General features: G+C 64.5%; 1 protein-coding gene across 2 annotated transcripts; it reads right to left on the bottom strand.

Annotated features, from left to right (window-relative positions):
- Window positions 1-5976: 5976 nt before the first annotated feature.
- Window positions 5977-16474, bottom strand: RPS6KA4 (ribosomal protein S6 kinase A4). 2 transcript variants are annotated; one of them, XM_036417320.2, is made up of 17 exons: window positions 16315-16474; window positions 16157-16228; window positions 15322-15540; window positions 15083-15198; window positions 14462-14569; window positions 14166-14246; window positions 13983-14086; window positions 13692-13842; window positions 10543-10707; window positions 9097-9225; window positions 8887-9020; window positions 8699-8792; window positions 8210-8383; window positions 7921-8115; window positions 7432-7591; window positions 7150-7313; window positions 5977-6703 (listed from the first exon to the last, which is right to left on the bottom strand). In XM_036417320.2, the coding sequence occupies exons 1-17, from the start codon at window positions 16367-16369 to the stop codon at window positions 6509-6511; spliced, it is 2316 nt and encodes a 771-aa protein (XP_036273213.1). In that variant the 5' UTR covers window positions 16370-16474; the 3' UTR covers window positions 5977-6508. The 2 variants fall into 2 exon arrangements, with proteins under 2 accessions (XP_036273213.1, XP_036273214.1); XM_036417321.2 differs by having other exon boundaries at window positions 16203-16228; window positions 16315-16417.
- Between the last annotated feature and the right edge of the window lie 1358 nt (window positions 16475-17832).

Below are 17832 nucleotides of genomic sequence, written 5' to 3'. Positions count from 1 at the left end.
CCCGCACAGAGGGGGAGGGGGCCTGTCCCCGCACAGATGGGGGGGAGGGGCCTGTCCCCGCACAGAGGGGGAGGGGGCCTGTCCCCGCACAGAGGGGGAGGGGGCCTGTCCCCGCACAGAGGGGGAGAGGGGCCTGTCCCCGCACAGAGGGGGAGGGGCCTGTCCCCGCACAGAAGGGGGGGGAGGGGCCTGTCCCCGCACAGAGGGGGAGGGGCCTGTCCCCGCACAGATGGGGGGGAGGGGCCTGTCCCCGCACAGATGGGGGGGAGGGGCCTGTCCCCGCACAGAGGGGGAGGGGCCTGTCCCCGCACAGAGGGGGAGGGGGGCCTGTCCCCGCACAGAGGGGGAGGGGGCCTGTCCCCGCACAGAGGGGGAGGGGGCCTGTCCCCGCACAGAGGGGGAGGGGCCTGTCCCCGCACAGAAGGGGGGGGAGGGGCCTGTCCCCGCACAGAGGGGGAGAGGGGCCTGTCCCCGCACAGAGGGGGAGGGGGCCTGTCCCCGCACAGAAGGGGAGGGGGCCTGTCCCCGCACAGATGGGGGGGAGGGGGGAGGGGCCTGTCCCCGCACAGATGGGGGGGAGGGGCCTGTCCCCGCACAGAGGGGTGGGGGGAGGGGCCTGTCCCCGCACAGAGGGGGAGAGGGGCCTCTCCCCGCACAGATGGGGGAGAGGGGCCTGTCCCCGCACAGAGGGGGAGGGGCCTGTCCCCGCACAGAGGGGGGGGAGGGGCCTGTCCCCGCACAGAGGGGGAGAGGGGCCTGTCCCCGCACAGAGGGGGAGGGGGCCTGTCCCCGCACAGAGGGGGAGGGGCCTGTCCCCGCACAGAGGGGGAGGGGCCTGTCCCCGCACAGAGGGGGAGGGGCCTGTCCCCGCACAGAGGGGGAGGAGGCCTGTCCCCGCACAGATGGGGGGGAGGGGCCTGTCCCCGCACAGAGGGGTGGGGGGAGGGGCCTGTCCCCGCACAGAGGGGGAGAGGGGCCTGTCCCCGCACAGATGGGGGAGAGGGGCCTGTCCCCGCACAGAGGGGGAGGGGCCTGTCCCCGCACAGAGGGGGGGGAGGGGCCTGTCCCCGCACAGAGGGGGAGAGGGGCCTGTCCCCGCACAGAGGGGGAGGGGGCCTGTCCCCGCACAGAGGGGGAGGGGTCTGTCCCCGCACAGAAGGGGGGGGGGGGGCCTGTCCCCGCACAGAGGGGGAGGGGGCCTGTCCCCGCACAGAGGGGGGGGGAGGGGCCTGTCCCCGCACAGAGGGGGAGGGGGCCTGTCCCCGCACAGAAGGGGGGGGAGGGGCCTGTCCCCGCACAGAGGGGGAGAGGGGCCGGTCCCCGCACAGAGGGGGAGGGGGCCTGTCCCCGCACAGAGGGGGGGGGGGCCTGTCCCCGCACAGAAGGGGGGGGGGGGGCCTGTCCCCGCACAGAGGGGGAGAGGGGCCTGTCCCCGCACAGAGGGGGAGGGGGCCTGTCCCCGCACAGAGGGGGAGGGGCCTGTCCCCGCACAGAGGGGGAGGGGCCTGTCCCCGCACAGAGGGGGAGGGGGCCTGTCCCCGCACAGAGGGGAGGGAGGAGGGGCCTGTCCCCGCACAGAGGGGGAGGGGGCCTGTCCCCGCACAGAGGGGAGGGAGGAGGGGCCTGTCCCCGCACAGAGGGGGAGGGGGCCTGTCCCCGCACAGAGGGGGAGGGGCCTGTCTCCGCACAGAGGGGGAGCGGGCCTGTCCCCGCACAGATGGGGGGGAGGGGCCTGTCCCCGCACAGAGGGGGAGAGGGGCCTGTCCCCGCACAGAAGGGGGGGGAGGGGCCTGTCCCCGCACAGAGGGGGAGGGGCCTGTCCCCGCACAGAGGGGTGGGGGGAGGGGCCTGTCCCCGCACAGAAGGGGGGGGAGGGGCCTGTCCCCGCACAGAGGGGGAGAGGGGCCTGTCCCCGCACAGAGGGGGAGGGGGCCTGTCCCCGCACAGATGGGGGGGAGGGGCCTGTCCCCGCACAGAGGGGGAGGGGGCCTGTCCCCGCACAGAGGGGGAGGGGCCTGTCCCCGCACAGAGGGGGGGGGGGCCTGTCCCCGCCCAGAGGGGGAGGGGCCTGTCCCCGCACAGAGGGGGAGAGGGGCCTGTCCCCGCACAGAGGGGGAGAGGGGCCTGTCCCCGCACAGAGGGGGAGGGGGCCTGTCCCCGCACAGAGGGGGAGGGGCCTGTCCCCGCACAGAGGGGGGGGGGGCCTGTCCCCACACAGATGGGGGGGAGGGGCCTGTCCCCGCACAGAGGGGGGGGGGGGGCCTGTCCCCGCACAGAGGGGGAGGGGGCCTGTCCCCGCACAGATGGGGGGGGGGGGCCGGTCCCCGCACAGGGGGGGGGGAGGGGCCTGTCCCCGCACAGAGGGGGAGGGGCCTGTCCCCGCACAGAGGGGGGGGAGGGGCCTGTCCCCGCACAGAGGGGGAGGGGGCCTGTCCCCGCACAGATGGGGGGGAGGGGCCTGTCCCCGCACAGATGGGGGGGAGGGGCCTGTCCCCGCACAGAGGGGTGGGGGGAGGGGCCTGTCCCCGCACAGAGGGGGAGGGGCCTGTCTCCGCACAGAGGGGGAGAGGGCCTGTCCCCGCACAGAGGGGGGGGAGGGGCCTGTCCCCGCACAGAGAGGGACGGGGGCTTTCTACCCCCACCGCTGGGCTCAGGCGCCCCCGTCAGACTCCGGCCGGGAGAGGCCCTCGGACCGCCAGCCGCTCTGCCGGAGGAGCAGGCCGGCGAGCAAGGACACTCGGCGGGGAGACGCATCATTTCCTTCTCAAGGAGACAGCACGCCCTGGATCGTGTCCATGCTGCCGCGAGTCAGAAAAAAGGATAGGATCGCTCTGCAGGGCAGTTTGATCATTTATATCAAAGCCTTTCAAATGTGCTGCGTGGGCACATCCTGTGGCTGTTACTTCCACTTCCAGGAGACGTATCCCAAGGAAATGTTTGGACAGGTGAGCAAAGGTGAGGCACAAGGACAGCCATGCCGCACTGCGTAAAACAGCAAGGAACCGAAAACAGTGCGAGGAGCCAGAGAGCCGTCTAAATAAATCCCAATACATCCATACAATGTGACTGTCATTGGCATACATTCCATTGCTGAGTTTAAAACAGGCTACAAAAGCTGTTTGCATTTTTATGCCGTTTCCATTAAAGTCTCCATCAGTAAAGAAAAATGTGGCTCAGCTGGTGTGGCTCAGCGGTTGGGCATTGACCTATGAACCAGGAGGTCACAGTTCAATTCCCAATCAGGGCATATGCCCAGGGTGCGGGCTCAATCCCCAGGGGGGGGGGGGTGTGCAGGAGGCAGAAGATCCATGATTCTCTCTCATCATTGATGTTTCTATCTCTTCTTCTCCCTTCCTCTCTGAAATGAATGAAAAAAAAATTTTTTTAAAGAAAGAAAAATCTGGAAGAGAATGCATGAAATCTGAACTAACAAATGATCTCTGGAGACTAATGCCCCAGATGATTCTCCTTTCTTTTTTCCTTTTTGTTTTCTGATTTTTTTTTCTAATGTTAACATCCTACGAAGGTGAATATTTTGAAAATATATTGTTGTTATTATTACTATTATTATACTGGTTTCACTACCCATAAAACATGGGTACACAAGGACTGTTGCCATTGGTCCCTCAGAGAGGAAGGGAGAGAGATGTCAATGATGAGAATCACTGATTGGCTGCCTCCTACACACCCGCTACTAGGGATCAAACCCGAAACCCCGGCATGTGCCCTTAACTGGAATCGAACCCAGGACCTTTCAGTCCACAGGCCAACGCTCTATCCACTGACCCAAACCAGCTAGGGCCACTGTGGATGCTTTTATATCCTTTGACTTTGGAATCACGTAAGTTTATCTTTTCACAAATATAAACTAAATTTTATATTAAATTTGGTAACCAAAAAAAAGATTCAAGGAGCATCTTTGACATTTTACAAACTCCACTTTTGTGCAGCCGTAACTGTGGAAGGAAACTGTTTACATCGGTGTTACACACTCAAATACGAGAGGGTCCAGGGAAATAAGTGGAGCAGAGCTGGCGGGAGCGCTAGGGAGTGGTGAGGACTGTGGCAAACTGGCAAGCAGAGGCCTGTCTCTGTGGCCACACGTTTCTGCTCCAGCTGACGAGGCCAAGCAGAAAGGCTGTCCCAGCTGAAACTGGTTTGGCTCAGTGGATAGAGCGTCGGCCTGTGGACTGAAAGGTCCCGGGTTCGATTCTGGTCAAGGGCATGTACCTGGGTTGCAGGCTCTTCCCCAGCAGGGGGTGTGCAAGAGGCAGCCGATCGATGATTCTCTCTCGTCAATTTTTCTCTCTATTCCTCTCTTCCTCTCTGTAAAAAAATCAACAAAAATATAAAAGGCTGTCCCAGCGCTGCCAGCTCTTGCAATTTATCAATGGAAGTCACACATCCAGAGTTCTGTATGTATTTTCTCATGTTAAAACATGTGCTACCAAAAAGTCTCTGTATGCCAGGCACAGGCGGCCAGTCTGCAATCCCCCCTGCATCCGTGGACTGTTCTCAGAAAGCCCAGGGACAGGGAGGCACCGCTTGCCCGGAGCCGAAGGGTGGCTGTGCAGGGCACAGGCAGAAAGCAGCACCCGGCTTCAGTCCAACAGCAGTGGGCGAGCTTGGGGACTGTGCGGGTTGTCAAGCCCTCTCGAGGGCATCCGCATTTCAACTGAGAGCAGCCAGGAGTCCGAGCTGCTCTCCAAGGCCATTTTAAGAGAATTAGAGGCCCCTGAAAGAGACAGCTGCCATGTAAGACTGGGCTGGTCCGAGGTCAAAGTCAAGGTGGAGAACAGACTGCCAGTACCCTCCCTGCCTCCGGCCTCCCGGCACTCTGCAGTCCACACCTGTGAGCCTTCGGCCCAGGTCACATTGTCGCTCCCTGCAGTGACCACACGGAGCAGAGGTGGGACCGCCAGAGCTGGCTCGTCCTGCTGAGCCCCAGCCCTCCCCCACCCACCAGACTCCTCTGGGTGGCACTCCCAGCCTCTGAGCCCGTTCCTTCCCCCGTGGACTGAGGCCCCGAGCTCCCCTCACAGTGGCCGTGACTCCTGTGGGATGAAGGATAAGGAACCTGAGAGTGAGAGACCATTTCTCATCCGTCAGATCAGCATAAGCTTTAAAGTGCTTATACTCGGTGCTTGTGACCATATGACAGGGGCCTTTTCAGGTCCTGCTTCTGAGACTGTCAGTGGAATAGTTACTAGGATCATTTGAAAGTCTGTCAGAGTGTCTACCGGAGTCTGCAGGCAAGTCTGTAGGGACAGGACTCCGATGAGAGGGTGACCAGGGCTGGGTGTGAGGGGAAATGGGGAGCAACTACCAATGGGTGGTTTCTTTGGGGGGGGGGGGACAAAACTGTCCTAAAATAGATTGTGGTGATGGCTGCACAGCTCAAATACCCTAAAGACCACTGAACTGTCCTCTTAAATGGGTGGACAATATGGCGTGTTCTAATGCACAGATGTACAAACGTGCTTGTCTCCGCAGCATTTACGACAGAAAGCTTTCAGCAGTGCATCCCGCTGGCCCCTGGAACCCAAAAGAAGACCCCCACACACACAACCCTCTCACACTCACACACACACACACACACACACACACACCCGGCTACAAAACACCAAGAAAACAGGATAGAAAGCAGACTGGGAGCTAAGTCCTGATCACATTTGCACCTGGATCAGGCCTTACCTGAAGCTACCCTGGATTGAGCAATTACAAGAGCCTGAAATTCCTGTTCCTCTGAAGCCAGGTTAGGGTGGGTTTTCTGTGACTTACAACCGAGAGAGCTGTGAATGTGCGCACAGAGCTGCCCAGTTAGACACCCAAGATGCCTGGCCCCACAGCCCACACAAGAGCCAGGGACAAAGGAGGGGCCTCTGGCCAAGCAGGTTCGCCTCAGGCCCCACAGCTGTCAGCCTGCCTGCCCCGGGCCTCCGCCCACACACCCCATCAACAGGCAGATGCCAGAGGAGCACTGGGCGGGTTTTTATTCTAATGTCAAAGGCACAGCCTCCCAGGTGAGCTGAGGCAGTGACTGTGGGTGCCCAGCCCGAACCCCAAGCCACCCCACCCCGGCCAGGGGCAGCTGTGCCATTGAGGAGGGGCGGGTAAGGAGGGGGCCTCCCCTTCAGGGGGCCGCCTACCTCCTTCCTCACCCCAACAGGAGAAGCAGGGGACACAAAGTGAGGCAATAATGCTTCAGGGGCCCCCCAGGCCTCTTCCTGAACCCCCAGCACAGGTCTTTGGTGGACGGAATTGCACAGACAGTTCATAAAGTGACAGCTTGGGGGCCTCGGGGAGGCAGGGGCAGGCCCAGCTTTTCCCGGGGCCCCTCAGTGCTTAGAAATGGGCGGAGCCCTAGAGGCCCCCCTCCCTGCATCTCTATCCGGTAAGACATAAAAAATTCTCTGCTTATAAAAATACTCTGCTCTGTCCGGGAGTGGGGCGGAGTGGAGCCGGAGAGTGGAGGCCAGTCAGCCCGGGGGAAGGGTCACAGTGGGGGCTAGGACGGGGGCAGGGGGCCGTTGGCTCGGCGGGCGGCTCCCTTGGCCGCGGGGGCCCGGCCCGGGGCGGCGGGCGCCGGGGAGGCCCGGCGGGAGGCGGCGGCGCTCCGCAGCTTCAGTTTCCGCCGCTTGGCCAGCGGCGCGTTCTCCACGCTCTTCAGGAAGAAGCCCTCGCGCTTGCCCCGGTTGAAGGCCTGCAGAACGGGGGGTGGGAGGTGAGTCCCCACCACGGCGGGCCTCACCCTAGACCCCAGCTTCCCCCCTTCCCTCCCAGCCACCCCCCAACAGGCCTGGCCTCCGACCTCCAGCACCCCCAAAGGTCAGGCCCCTAAGGCCAGAGACCAGGACTCAGCTAACCCACCGCACCTTCCAGGGCCTGGAGTCCCAGCCTCCGCAGGCCCTGCCTCCCAGGTCTGCCCACCCCACACCCACCCGAGGCCCCGCCTCCCAGGTCTGCCCACCCCACACCCACCCGAGGCCCCGCCTCCCGGGTCTGCCCACCCCACACCCACCCGAGGCCCCGCCTCCCAGGTCTGCCCACCCCACACCCACCGCAGGCTCCGCCTCCCGTGTCTGATCACACCCTCCAAAGGCCCCGCCTCCCGGGCCCGGCCACACCCTCCCGAGGCCCCTCCCTCACCAAGAAGGTGGCGTTAAGACCCGAGCGCAGGGCCGGTCCCGAGGACTCGAGCACGTCCGGCGTCCGGAGCGGGGGCGAGGAGCGCGCGCTGCCGTCCTGCAGCCACGAGCTGCCCCGCAGCCCCTCGAGCTTCAGCCTCTTGGCCGGGTCCACGGTTAGGAGCCCTGGAGGTGGGTGGGGAGTACTGGGTGGTGTGCGATACTAACAGCCCCTCCCCTCCCGCCCAGGACACCGGACCCCGCGGCCTCCCCTCCCCAGAGACACCCTGTGCTGGCTCTGCACCTCGGACCAGCTCCTTGGCTTCCTCGGACACGCTCTGCCAGGCCTCGCCGTCCAGGGAGAAGCGCCCCTCGCGGATCTTGCACATGATCTCGGCCGCCTGGCTCTGCCCACCCTGGCCCGAGGCCCCCTGGAAGGGGACCTGCCCCGACAGCATCATGTACTGGGGACGGGAGGGGAGGAAGTGAGACCGGCGGCCCGGGAGGCCAGGAGGCTGACTCTCAGCCCACCCCTGGCCCGTCCACCCTCTGCTGGGCGGTCACTCCGAGGCCCATGGCAATGACCCTGACCTCCCACCTGGATCACTCAGACGCCCCAGCCCAGCACCAGTGCAACCCCGCCTCAGTGTTAGGACAACCTCTGACCCCAGCCTCATGTCACACCCTGCCCCCCATCCAGGTGGCCCCTGCCCCCGGCGCCCTGCTGCCCTTCATCAGGGGGCCCTCTGACCTCGGCCCGGGCGCCCTGGGCCCCGCGGGGCCCGTCCCGTACCAGGATGACGCCGAGGCTCCAGAGGTCGCAGGACTCGTCGTAGCCCTGCCGCGCCAGCAGCTCGGGCGCCGCGTACTGCAGCGTGAAGCAGGGCGTCTGCATGGGCCCCGCGGGGCTCTGCGGCCGCAGCCGCGCGAACCCGAAGTCGATGATCTTCACCGGGGCTCCGGGGGTGTCGTCGGCGTACAGGATGTTCTGTGCAGGGCGCGGGCCGTCAGGGGCGGCCCCCCCACCCCACCCCCACCCCCATCCCCACCCCCACGCCCCCCGCTGCCAGGCCGGCGCCCACCTCGGGCTTGAGGTCGCGGTGCACCACGCCCGCCTCCTCGTGCATGAAGCTCACGGCGGACACCAGGCTGCGCAGGATCTGGCTCGCCTCCGACTCGCTGAAGTGCCGCTTCTTGCGGATGTGCTCCAGCAGCTCCCCGCCCCGCAGCAGCTCCAGGACCAGGTACGTGTGCAGCTGCGGCGGCAGGCCGCCCGGTCACCGCGACCCGCCAGGCAGCCCCACCGCCCGGCCCCGCCCCGGCTCGGCCCAGCCCGGGCCTCAGACTTGAACTTGTCCCAGCCCGTGAGATCCACCCGCCTGCCCTCTAGGCCCCGCCCCGTTGGCCCCCTTAATCCCGCCCCCTCCACACCCTTCTCCAATGTCACTCCCTCGGCGTCCCCAGCTCGGCTTCCGGTCCTCCAGGCTCCTCCCCTCAAACCCTCTCCGGGCCCTGGTCACGCCCACCGCCCCGCCCTCCCCGCCGCTTCCGGCATCCCCGCCCGGCGGCACCTGGTCCTGATGCACCTCGTGCAGCTTCACCACGTTGGGGTGCGACTGGCACAGCCGCAGGGCGGCCACCTCGCGCTGCGTGTTCGCCTCCAGCCTGGGCGGGCAGACGGGTCAGGACGGATGGCCAGGGCCCGCCCTCCCGGACCCAGCTGCTCCCGGACCCGGCCCGCCCGCCCCAGCCCGCCCACCTGCGGCTGAGGATCTTGACCGCGAACTCCTGGCCGCCCTGGCGCTGGCGGCAGCGGCGACACACGGAGAAGCTGCCCTGGCCCAGCGCGGGCTCCCGCAGGTCTAGCTCGTACTGCTGGAAGAAGGGCGAGTCCTGGGGGCACAGGGGGTGTCAGGGTCCTACAGGGCGCCTGGAGGCCGTGCCCCCTCTCCCGGCCCAGCCGCCCTACCTGCATCATGGCGCTGCGGGCCACGGCCGCACGGCCCGGCCGGTCTCCGGAGCCAGGTGCCTCCAGCACATCCGTCATCACAGCGTTGTTGTGGTCAAACAGGATGGACGGCGCCACGAAGGAGTATCCCTGGATGGGGAGGGAGGCGGGTCAGGCATGGATGGGTATGGGGGGCTGGACGTGGTGGGGGGAGACCCCAGACCAGGGGCGGGTGCTGCTTTTACATCCTGACACAACAGGATGTGTGGACATTTTATTTCAACTTGCTCTATGATCACTTGGGGTCATGTCTGCCCCCCATCAGTCTGTGACTCCACCTTTTTCATGACAGTAACCCAACCCTCTGTCACCCCCCCACACACACCCTTAAATCTTAGAGGATGCGGGCCCGGAACTGCGGGGACAACCTGAGGCTCTAAGGGTGAAGTGCCGGCGCAGAAAAGAAGACCCAAGAGGCAGACTCCTCGTGGTGGCGCTCCGCACCCGGACGCAGCCTTGGAGGCATCCCCGGGCACAGTGCCGCGCCAAAGAGGCTCGGGCAGCGCAAGGAAGGACGGTGACCTGGCATCACGCCAGTGCCCACCGAGGACAAAAATCTTTATTCCTTCCTTTCAAGCCAAGCGTTGGCCTCCTCTGCAAGGAGGGAGCTCTGAGGCCAAGCAAACAGAAACCAGAGAGACCTGGGGCCATGGGAGTGGGGAGTCTCCCCCAGGGGGCAGCGCTGGGCCATGGGGGTGGGGAGCCTCCCCCAGGGGGGCAGCGCTGGGCCATGGGGGTGGGGAGCCTCCCCCAGGGGGCAGCACTGGGCCATGGGAGTGGGGAGCCTCCCCCAGGGGGCAGCGCTGGGCCATGGGGGTGGGGAGCCTCCCCCGGGGCAGCATGGCCACCGCGGTACAGAGGTCCGGGGAGCTTGCCAGGGGAGGGACGGGGGAGGCACTCCGGTGGAGGGACTGCATGTGCCAAGGGGCAGGGTGTGGTGTGGAAGCTGTGACAGCCATTGCTGCTGAAACGCCAAGAGGGACGATGGCGGAGGCTGGGCTCAGACCAGGCCACCGGGCCGGCCTGGAGTCCCGAGCAAAGGCGTTTAGCCGTGTCTAACAGGCTGAGCTGCTAGCACTGGCGGACGGGGTCTGTGCCCCAGGAATGTGATACGGGATGCCAGTGGGCATACCAAGCCACAGAATAAATATGGCATCTCTTCCTAGGTGTCTGCATAAGCCAGTGGGTAATTTAAAACAGTATTTGTATGTACCAATAAAGAGTTACGATGGAGTAAAAGGAAAATTAATGTGGGATTTAAAGATAAACCATGACGTTCAAAGATGTGTCCGGCCATGGTGATCTCCATGACTGACAACGCCAGGGCGCCACGAGCAGAGAGGGAGACGCTGAGTCCTGATGAGGCCCGAGGCTGATCAGCCAGGGCCCCGGCTGGCCTTCACTCACCTGGAAGACGCGCGAGTCCCCGGACGGGGGGCTGCCAGCAGGGGAGTAGACAGGCTCCAGCCGAGTGAACTCTTCTGCGAAGTTGCTCACATCCAGCTCTGAGCGGATCTGGGGTCGGAATGGAGCTGGGATCTTCCTGGCGGCCAGAGCCGCCCAGTCCAGACCCTGAAGAGGAGAAAGGAGAGGCTGAGGACTGAAGGGCAGGGAGGGGAGTCCCTCTCCGCTCAGGCCCCCGTCTCCGCTCAGCGCCTCAGTGACATAACGGGCCTGGCCTTGGGGGGAGGTGTTATTCTAGCCTCTCCAGCCTCTGTTTCCCTCCCTTTGATGCCCAAGTCCTGTTCCCTCGGAGAACCACCCTCCACCACGCTCAGTCAGCTCTGGGACTTTGCATAGAAGTGGCTAGCAAAACAAGAATCTTCCCCCATCACACTTAAATCTCAGAGGACACAGGCCTGGCATTGCTGGGAACCACCTCGGGGTCTGATGACAAAGTCCCTGTGCAACCATGAGACAAAGAGAATCCTAACGATGTAGGTTCAGCACCTGGATGCAGCCTTACCTGAAGCCGGCCCGTTTCTCCTTCACCTTTTCTCCCATGGAAGCTAAAACAAGCCCTTTTTTATACTTAAGCGCATGTGGCAGAGCCTGTCCATCGCCTGTCCAGCATTCCTGGCCCCTGTCTCCCTGGGTTCCATGGCCCCAATTTAATTCCAGGAAGCAATGTGCAAACCAACACGATCTTTTACAAACTTCCTTATGGTTAGGAGTGACCAATAACGTGCAGGCAAATATTATGAGGTAGGAATCAAGGCCAAGGTCCTCCAGAGAAGGGTGGACAGTTGGCAAATGCCCTTTTGGCCCTTCCCCTCCTCTTCCCTGCGTCCTGCCTGGACACCAGCCTGGAAAGCAAGTGCGCCAGCAGTCATGCTGGACTAAGAACAGACCTGGAGATGGAGGCTCCATGCTAAAAATGGAGGGCCATTTAAAAAAAAAAAAAAGCTTGGATCCAGGAAGACGCCATAGCGGTGTCAATCCACCCCAGCACCAGGGCCCAGCGTGCACTCAGGGTAGGTTGAGGAATTCTTTAAGGAAACGCACTGGCTCAGCCGCTTCCCCTGCAGAGCGGTGCCTTCCCTGCAGACCTAGACTCCGGTCTGAGGAAGCATCTCCCAGGCCCTACGAGGCGGGTACCTGCCAGGGAGACTCAAGGAGATGACACTCGTAAAAGGGTGCTGAGTGCCTGCCCCCCAACCAATGCACGCAAACGGGCGCCTTTGTCACGACAGACAAGGGACAAACCTGACGCCCACATGTAAGCGAAGGAGCGAGGGCCTTCACGTCACCCTGACGGAGGTCTGAATCTGAGCTCCACCACTTCCGGGCTGGGTGACCTTGGGCAAATGACTTAACCTCTCGGAACCTCTTTCCTCATCTATAAAGAGGGGCATTGTGTCTCAGTGGCTGAGCATCGACCCATGAACCAGGAGGTCACAGTTCAATTCCAAGTCAGGGCACGTGCCCAGGTGGCAGGCCCCGTCCCCAGTAGGGGGCATGCAGGAGGCAGCCGATCGAGAATCCTCTCTCATCATCAACGTTTCTATCTCTCTCCCCCTCTCCCTACCTCTCTCTCTGAAGTCAACAAAAACATATTAAGAAGATGAGAATAAAGAGGATGGTTCTGAGGTTTTACGTGAAGTAACACAAGCGAAAGGGCTGATGGAGGGGAGCACGAGGCCTGGCTGGAAAGTCTGGAAGGAGGGAATTCTGAAAAGGGAGTTGGCTGAAGGCCGCCCCTCATTGTTCCCTGACCTTTCCAAACAAGTCTGTGCACTGCGGACCCTCGGGTGTCCGTCGGAGTCTTTTTTTTTTTTTTAATATATTTTATTGATTTTGTACAGAGAGGAAGGGAGAGAGATAGTTAGAAATATCGATGAGAGAGAGTCACCGATCAGCTGCCTCTTGCGCACCCCCTACTGGGGATATGCCCGCAACCAAGATACATGCCCCCGACCGGAATCGAACCCGGGTCCCTTCAGTCTCCAAGCCGACGCTCTATCCGTTGAGCCAAACCGGTCCCAGGTCCCAGCTCCGTCGGAGTCTTTACGCTTAATCTCTGGGTATCCTGCAGACACACGTGTCCTCCCAGGACACTTCCCCTGCTGACTGTATCTAAAAGATAAACTTTATCCCAAACTGCTGTCACCAAAAACGCCTGAAGCAGCAGGCGAACAAGGCTGCTTGGTTCTTACAGCCAGGCAGCCCCTTAGCCCTCTCTTTCACGGCAAACCTGTGTCAGCCATCATTCACCCATCGCTCAGAGTTGCTGGTCAGCCCCGGCAGGCTGACACACAGTAGGTGTCCACTGTTACAGGACCCTGCTGGGCACTGACACTGGCCATGCAGAGCACCCGCCAGAGAGGCCTCACATGGAGACAAATCCCCTCTGCTCTGCACTCTAACCTGCGTATGCTCCTAGCAAGTAAATAAAACCCAGCGACTAATGGACCGTCCATCTAAGTGCAGGCACACGGACGGTGCAGGGACGAAGAACAAAATGCATGGGTGGGTGTAACAGCCACCGCGTGGCTTTTCGTGCTGATTTGGGCTGACAGGAGACGGGGGTCTGTGTCCGGTTCCACACGTTCACTGTACGGTCACCTCCCTCCCCCGAGCCTATCCAATGAAAGGACTGGCGAGCCCATTCCCACGTCCTGGCAGTCCTGACAGTCGATGAACCTAGAATTCTTTCCCCCAGGAACACACATCCCCCGAGTTTCGCTAGAGATGGGTGGGGAGATAAGCCTGCTTCCCTGACCTGCAGATTTTTTCTTTTTTAAAAAAGTTAATATATTTTTACTGATTTCAGAGAGGAAAGGAGAGGGAGAGAAACATCAATAATGAGAATCATTGATCGGCTGCCTCCTGCACACCCCCTACTGGTGACTGAGTGTGCATCTGGGGCACGTGCCCTGACCGGGAATTGAACCATGATCTCCTGGTTCATAGGCCCAGCACTGAGCCACACCAGCGGGGCGGGATTCTTCTGAATCGAGTGAAATTGGCCAGTCTCACATCCCTCCCGCGTCCCCCAGCCCAGAGCAGCAGCCGGGCTGGGTGTGTGCGGAGAGGCGGGGCAGCTCAGCACTCACCTGGAAGAAACGGTGGCTCTTGACTTCCTGTGCCCCCTGGGGCCCCGCGCCCAGCCGCTTCCTGGGCTCCTTGCAAAGCAGCCGCTGCAGCAGGTCCTGCGCCACTGGCCCGATCCGAGAGGGGAAGGGAGGGGAGCACTTCAGGATCCGTCTGGGAGGATTTGGGGGGCGTCAGGGGCAGCGAGCCCCGCCCACAGCCCAGCTCAGCCACCTCAGCTGCCCCCCCCCCCCCCCCGGCCCCGCCCCGCCCCGCCCCGCCCCGCTCCACTTGCTGCCTCCGGCCGCGCTCACCGGGACACCTCTGCCTGCGTGTTCCTCTCGCCCTCCAGCGTGAAGGGCGAGGCCCCCGTCAGCAGCTCAAAGATCAGGATGCCCAGGCTCCACCAGTCCACGGCCTGCGGGGCCGGCCAAGGTGAGGGCCCGCGGCCACCCCAGGTCCCCTCCCCCGCCACCCCCACTCGCCTGCCAGCCCACCTTGCCGTGCCCCGACTTGCTGCGGATGATCTCGGGGGCCATGTACTCGATGGTGCCGCAGAAGGAGAAGGTCCGCTCTTTCTGGGAGGGCAAGGGGACCCGTTATGGACCCGGCCGCCCCCAGGGCTCCGCGTAGGACTCGGGACTTGTGAGGGCGGGAGCAGTGGCAGCTTCCTGAGCACAGGGCGCGGGGCTGTCTCCCTCTGCCGCGCCCCCACCACCACCGGGAAACGCAGAGCAGGGGGAGCAGGAGCAGAAGGTGGCGGGCCCGGCAGGATGCGGGTGCCTCCGCTCACCTCCTCCGTCAGGAACTCCTTGCTCAGCCCGAAGTCTGTGAGCACGATGTGGCCCTCCGAGTCCAGCAGCACGTTCTCCAGCTTCAGGTCTCGGTAGATGATGCCCAGCTGCGGAGCAGGAGGGGCACTGAGCCTCCTTCACCCCCCCCCCAAACCCCTCAACCCCGCCAGACACACACACACACACACACACACACAGGCCGCTGCTCAGGAGACGGGATCTCCAGGGCAGGGGGGGGGGGGGTGACTGAGTCACTGGACTGAACAGGCCATTTAAGGGGCAAAGACAAGGAAGGAGGCCTCCATGGGGGCTCCCGGGGGAGCACCCCGAGGCCCAGAGACGGGGGAGCTGTGTGAAGAGCCCCGTTTCAAACGGCTTCGGAAGCCGAGGCACAATCTCGGTTTGAGGAAGTTTGAGGAAGTTCTGTGAACACGGCCCCACAAGGCAACCCCGAGTTCCCTGTGAGAGGAAAGCCCCTTGGAGGTGCCAGGGGAGACCCCGCCAGGGGGCTGTGGCCTCCCCTCCAGGAGGCCCGGGGAGAGGGCCCGGAGGCTGGCCCCTATGGAGGCCCTTTAGGGGCCCGGACATCGCCATGGCAGCAGGGGGCCGGCCGCACCCACCTTGTGCAGGTGCTCCAGCGCCAGCACGATCTCGCCCGCGTACACGCGCACCTCGGCCTCCGTGAAGCGCTGGCGCTGGTAGAGGTGGGTGAACATCTCGCCCCCGTTCACATAGTCTGGGGGTGGAGGGAGGTTGGGAAGCAGTCCCCACGAGGGTTAAGGTTAGGGTCGGGGTCAGGGTTAGGGTCAGGGTTGGTCAGGGTCCCCGGTCCCCAGGTCGGCGGGGCGCCCTCACTCACCCAGGATGAGGTGCAGCTTGGCGTCCGTCTGGAAGGCGTAGTGCAGGGTGACCAGGAAGGGCGCCTGGCGCACCAGCTCCAGCACCGAGCGCTCGGTGCGCGTGTGCTCCCGCGTCTTGGCGCGCTGCACCAGGGCCGCCTTGCGCAGCACCTTCATGGCGTACAGCCGCCCCGCGTCGTGCCCGCCCGCCTTCCGCACCAGGAACACCTTCCCGTAGGCTGCGGGGCAGGGAGCGGGCGGGGGGCTGTGAGCAGACGGTGGCACAGGCTGGTGGGTGTGGGAATGGTGCCAACCCAGAAGGGCGTGCGGATGGGAGGACAGAGCTGGGGAGAGGAGGGAGAAGGTGCACAGCCCGGGAGGGTGCTCTGCACAGCGGGGGGGGGGGGGCAGCAGGCGGGGGGCGGGGGGGGCAGCAGGCAAGGGGGGGGGGAGGAGAAGGGGCATGCACCTCCCAGAGGCTGCAGAGCACGGTGGGGGCGGGCGAGTGCAAACCCGTGGCAGACCGGGCTGATCTGAGAGGATGCAAATCCCGGGAGGGGGCAGAGGTGCACGCGGACAGAGGTGGGATGTGCCAGCCTGAGCTGGGAGTTTGCAGAGCGGGGAGAGGGCACCCACACAGCCAGGAGGGGAGCTCTCTCACCCCTGGGGAGGGTGCGAGCACCCAAGGGTGTGGACACACTCGGGAGGCCCTGAGAGTGGGATGCAAACCCTGGCGCCAGGGCGGGGCGGCGGGCGCCGTGCCAGGGAAGGGTGGGGGGCCCAGGCGGGTGCGCGGCGGGGAGGCCCAGGGCACCGGCCCGGCCCGGGGACGGCTGCCCGCGGGCGGGTCCTCACCTCCCGTGCCCAGCACCTTGAGCAGCTCGAAGTTCTCCACGCTCACCCTCTCCTCGTGCCCCGTCAGGTTGGCTGTGGGCAGGGGACGGGGTGAGCCGGCCGGGGCATGACCCTCCCGCCGGCAGCCACCCCCTCCCGAGGCCCGGCGCCCGCCGCACCCTCCGTGATCCGCAGCTCCACGGCGCAGCCCTCGTCCTCGTCCTCGTCCCCCATCGCGGCGGGGCCCGCGCTGCTGGCTCCGGGCGGAGGGCTCCGGGCGGGCGGCTCCGGCGCCGGTTACATGGCGGCGCGGCCGGGGCGGCGCTTCCTGGTCCGCCTCCGGGTCGGCTCGGGCGCCGCCCCCGCCCCCGCCCCGCCCCGCCCCGCGGCCTGACTCCGCCCCGCGGCCTGACTCCGCCCCGCGGCCTGACTCCGCCCCGCCCTGTGGCCCCACTCCGCCCCGAGCGGGGAAGGGATGGCCGGGCTGCGCGCTCCCTGACCGCACGCGGCCCCGCCAGGACCTTGGAACTCTGCCCCACCGGGCTCTGCAGCCTCCTGGAGGTGCATGCCACCCCCCCCCCCCGCCCCACCTCGCCTGCTTGCGCCAGGCCTGGTTGGAGGGTAACCTGGGGCCGCAGCGGCAGGCCTCCCCAGCAGGTGTCTGCGCCGGGTCCGATGCTGATGGGGCCAGCGGTGCTGACCCGGAGCCTGTGCCCCTAGGGCGGCCCCGAGGAACCTCAGAGCCTTCCCGGGGCGCCCTCAGCCAGCAGGGAAAACGGGGTTTCACCAGGTTCCCGCCCTCGTCACGCCTTGAAGGCTGCCGATGGGGAGGATCTGCAGTCCCCTGGACAGATGAGCCCGCGGCCTGAGCCACACGCTGCCCGGTCCAGCTGCTGCCAGCCAGCACCCAGCACCCTCACTCAGGGTGGCCGCCGCTGGGTGCTGGGCAGCCCGAGAGGGTGTTTGATCCCGGGAGCCCCGCAGCCCCGCTGAGACCTCTCCCCTGGGACTCGCCTCTGGGGCCGGGGGAGAGGGGGAGGTGTCTAGGAGCTCAGGTGCCCTGAGAACCAAAGCGGGGTCCCTGGGCTCCCCCTTCGCAGGGAGCACCTCCAGGGGTGTGGAGAGGGCGGGAGCCAGGCCCCCCTGGCAGGGAGAGGGGGGAATCTACAGCTGGTCTGTAAAGGGACCTCAGCCTCAGCACCCTGCACAGCCCGCCCCGTGCCACATGCCCGCATGTGGCTGCCCCCACGCCTGGCCATGCCAGCAGAGCTTGGAGTAGGCCTCAGAGGGGAGTCAGTCTAGCCCGTAGCTCAGTCGGTTAGAGCACCATCCTGACATTGCCAAGGTTGTGGGTCCCACCCCTGCTCAGGGCACAGGCAACCAATGAGTGCATATACAAGTGGCGCAGCAACCCATGCTTCTCTCTCTCAAATCAATAAATGTTTTTCATCTTGTTTTAAAGGCGTGTGAGAGCCACACAGGATGGCCTCCTGAGCCTCTTCGCCCCGATAACTGACAGGAGCCACCCACAGGGTGGGGGGAGGGGGGAGACAGACATCAAACTCCCTCCTTGCCGCTTATGGGAGGGGCTTCCAGCTTCCAGCCGGAGGCCAGCCCCCCACACACACACACACACAGCCCCACAGCCTCTGAAGCTGGAGCTAAGGGGGCAGGCAGAGTGGTAGCTTATGCCCAGG

The sequence above is a fragment of the Pipistrellus kuhlii genome, unplaced genomic scaffold (genome assembly GCF_014108245.1).
Source record: "Pipistrellus kuhlii isolate mPipKuh1 unplaced genomic scaffold, mPipKuh1.p scaffold_m20_p_59, whole genome shotgun sequence".
NCBI classification, from domain to species: Eukaryota; Metazoa; Chordata; class Mammalia; order Chiroptera; family Vespertilionidae; genus Pipistrellus; species Pipistrellus kuhlii.
This window is presented reverse-complemented; position numbering and strand designations above follow the sequence as displayed.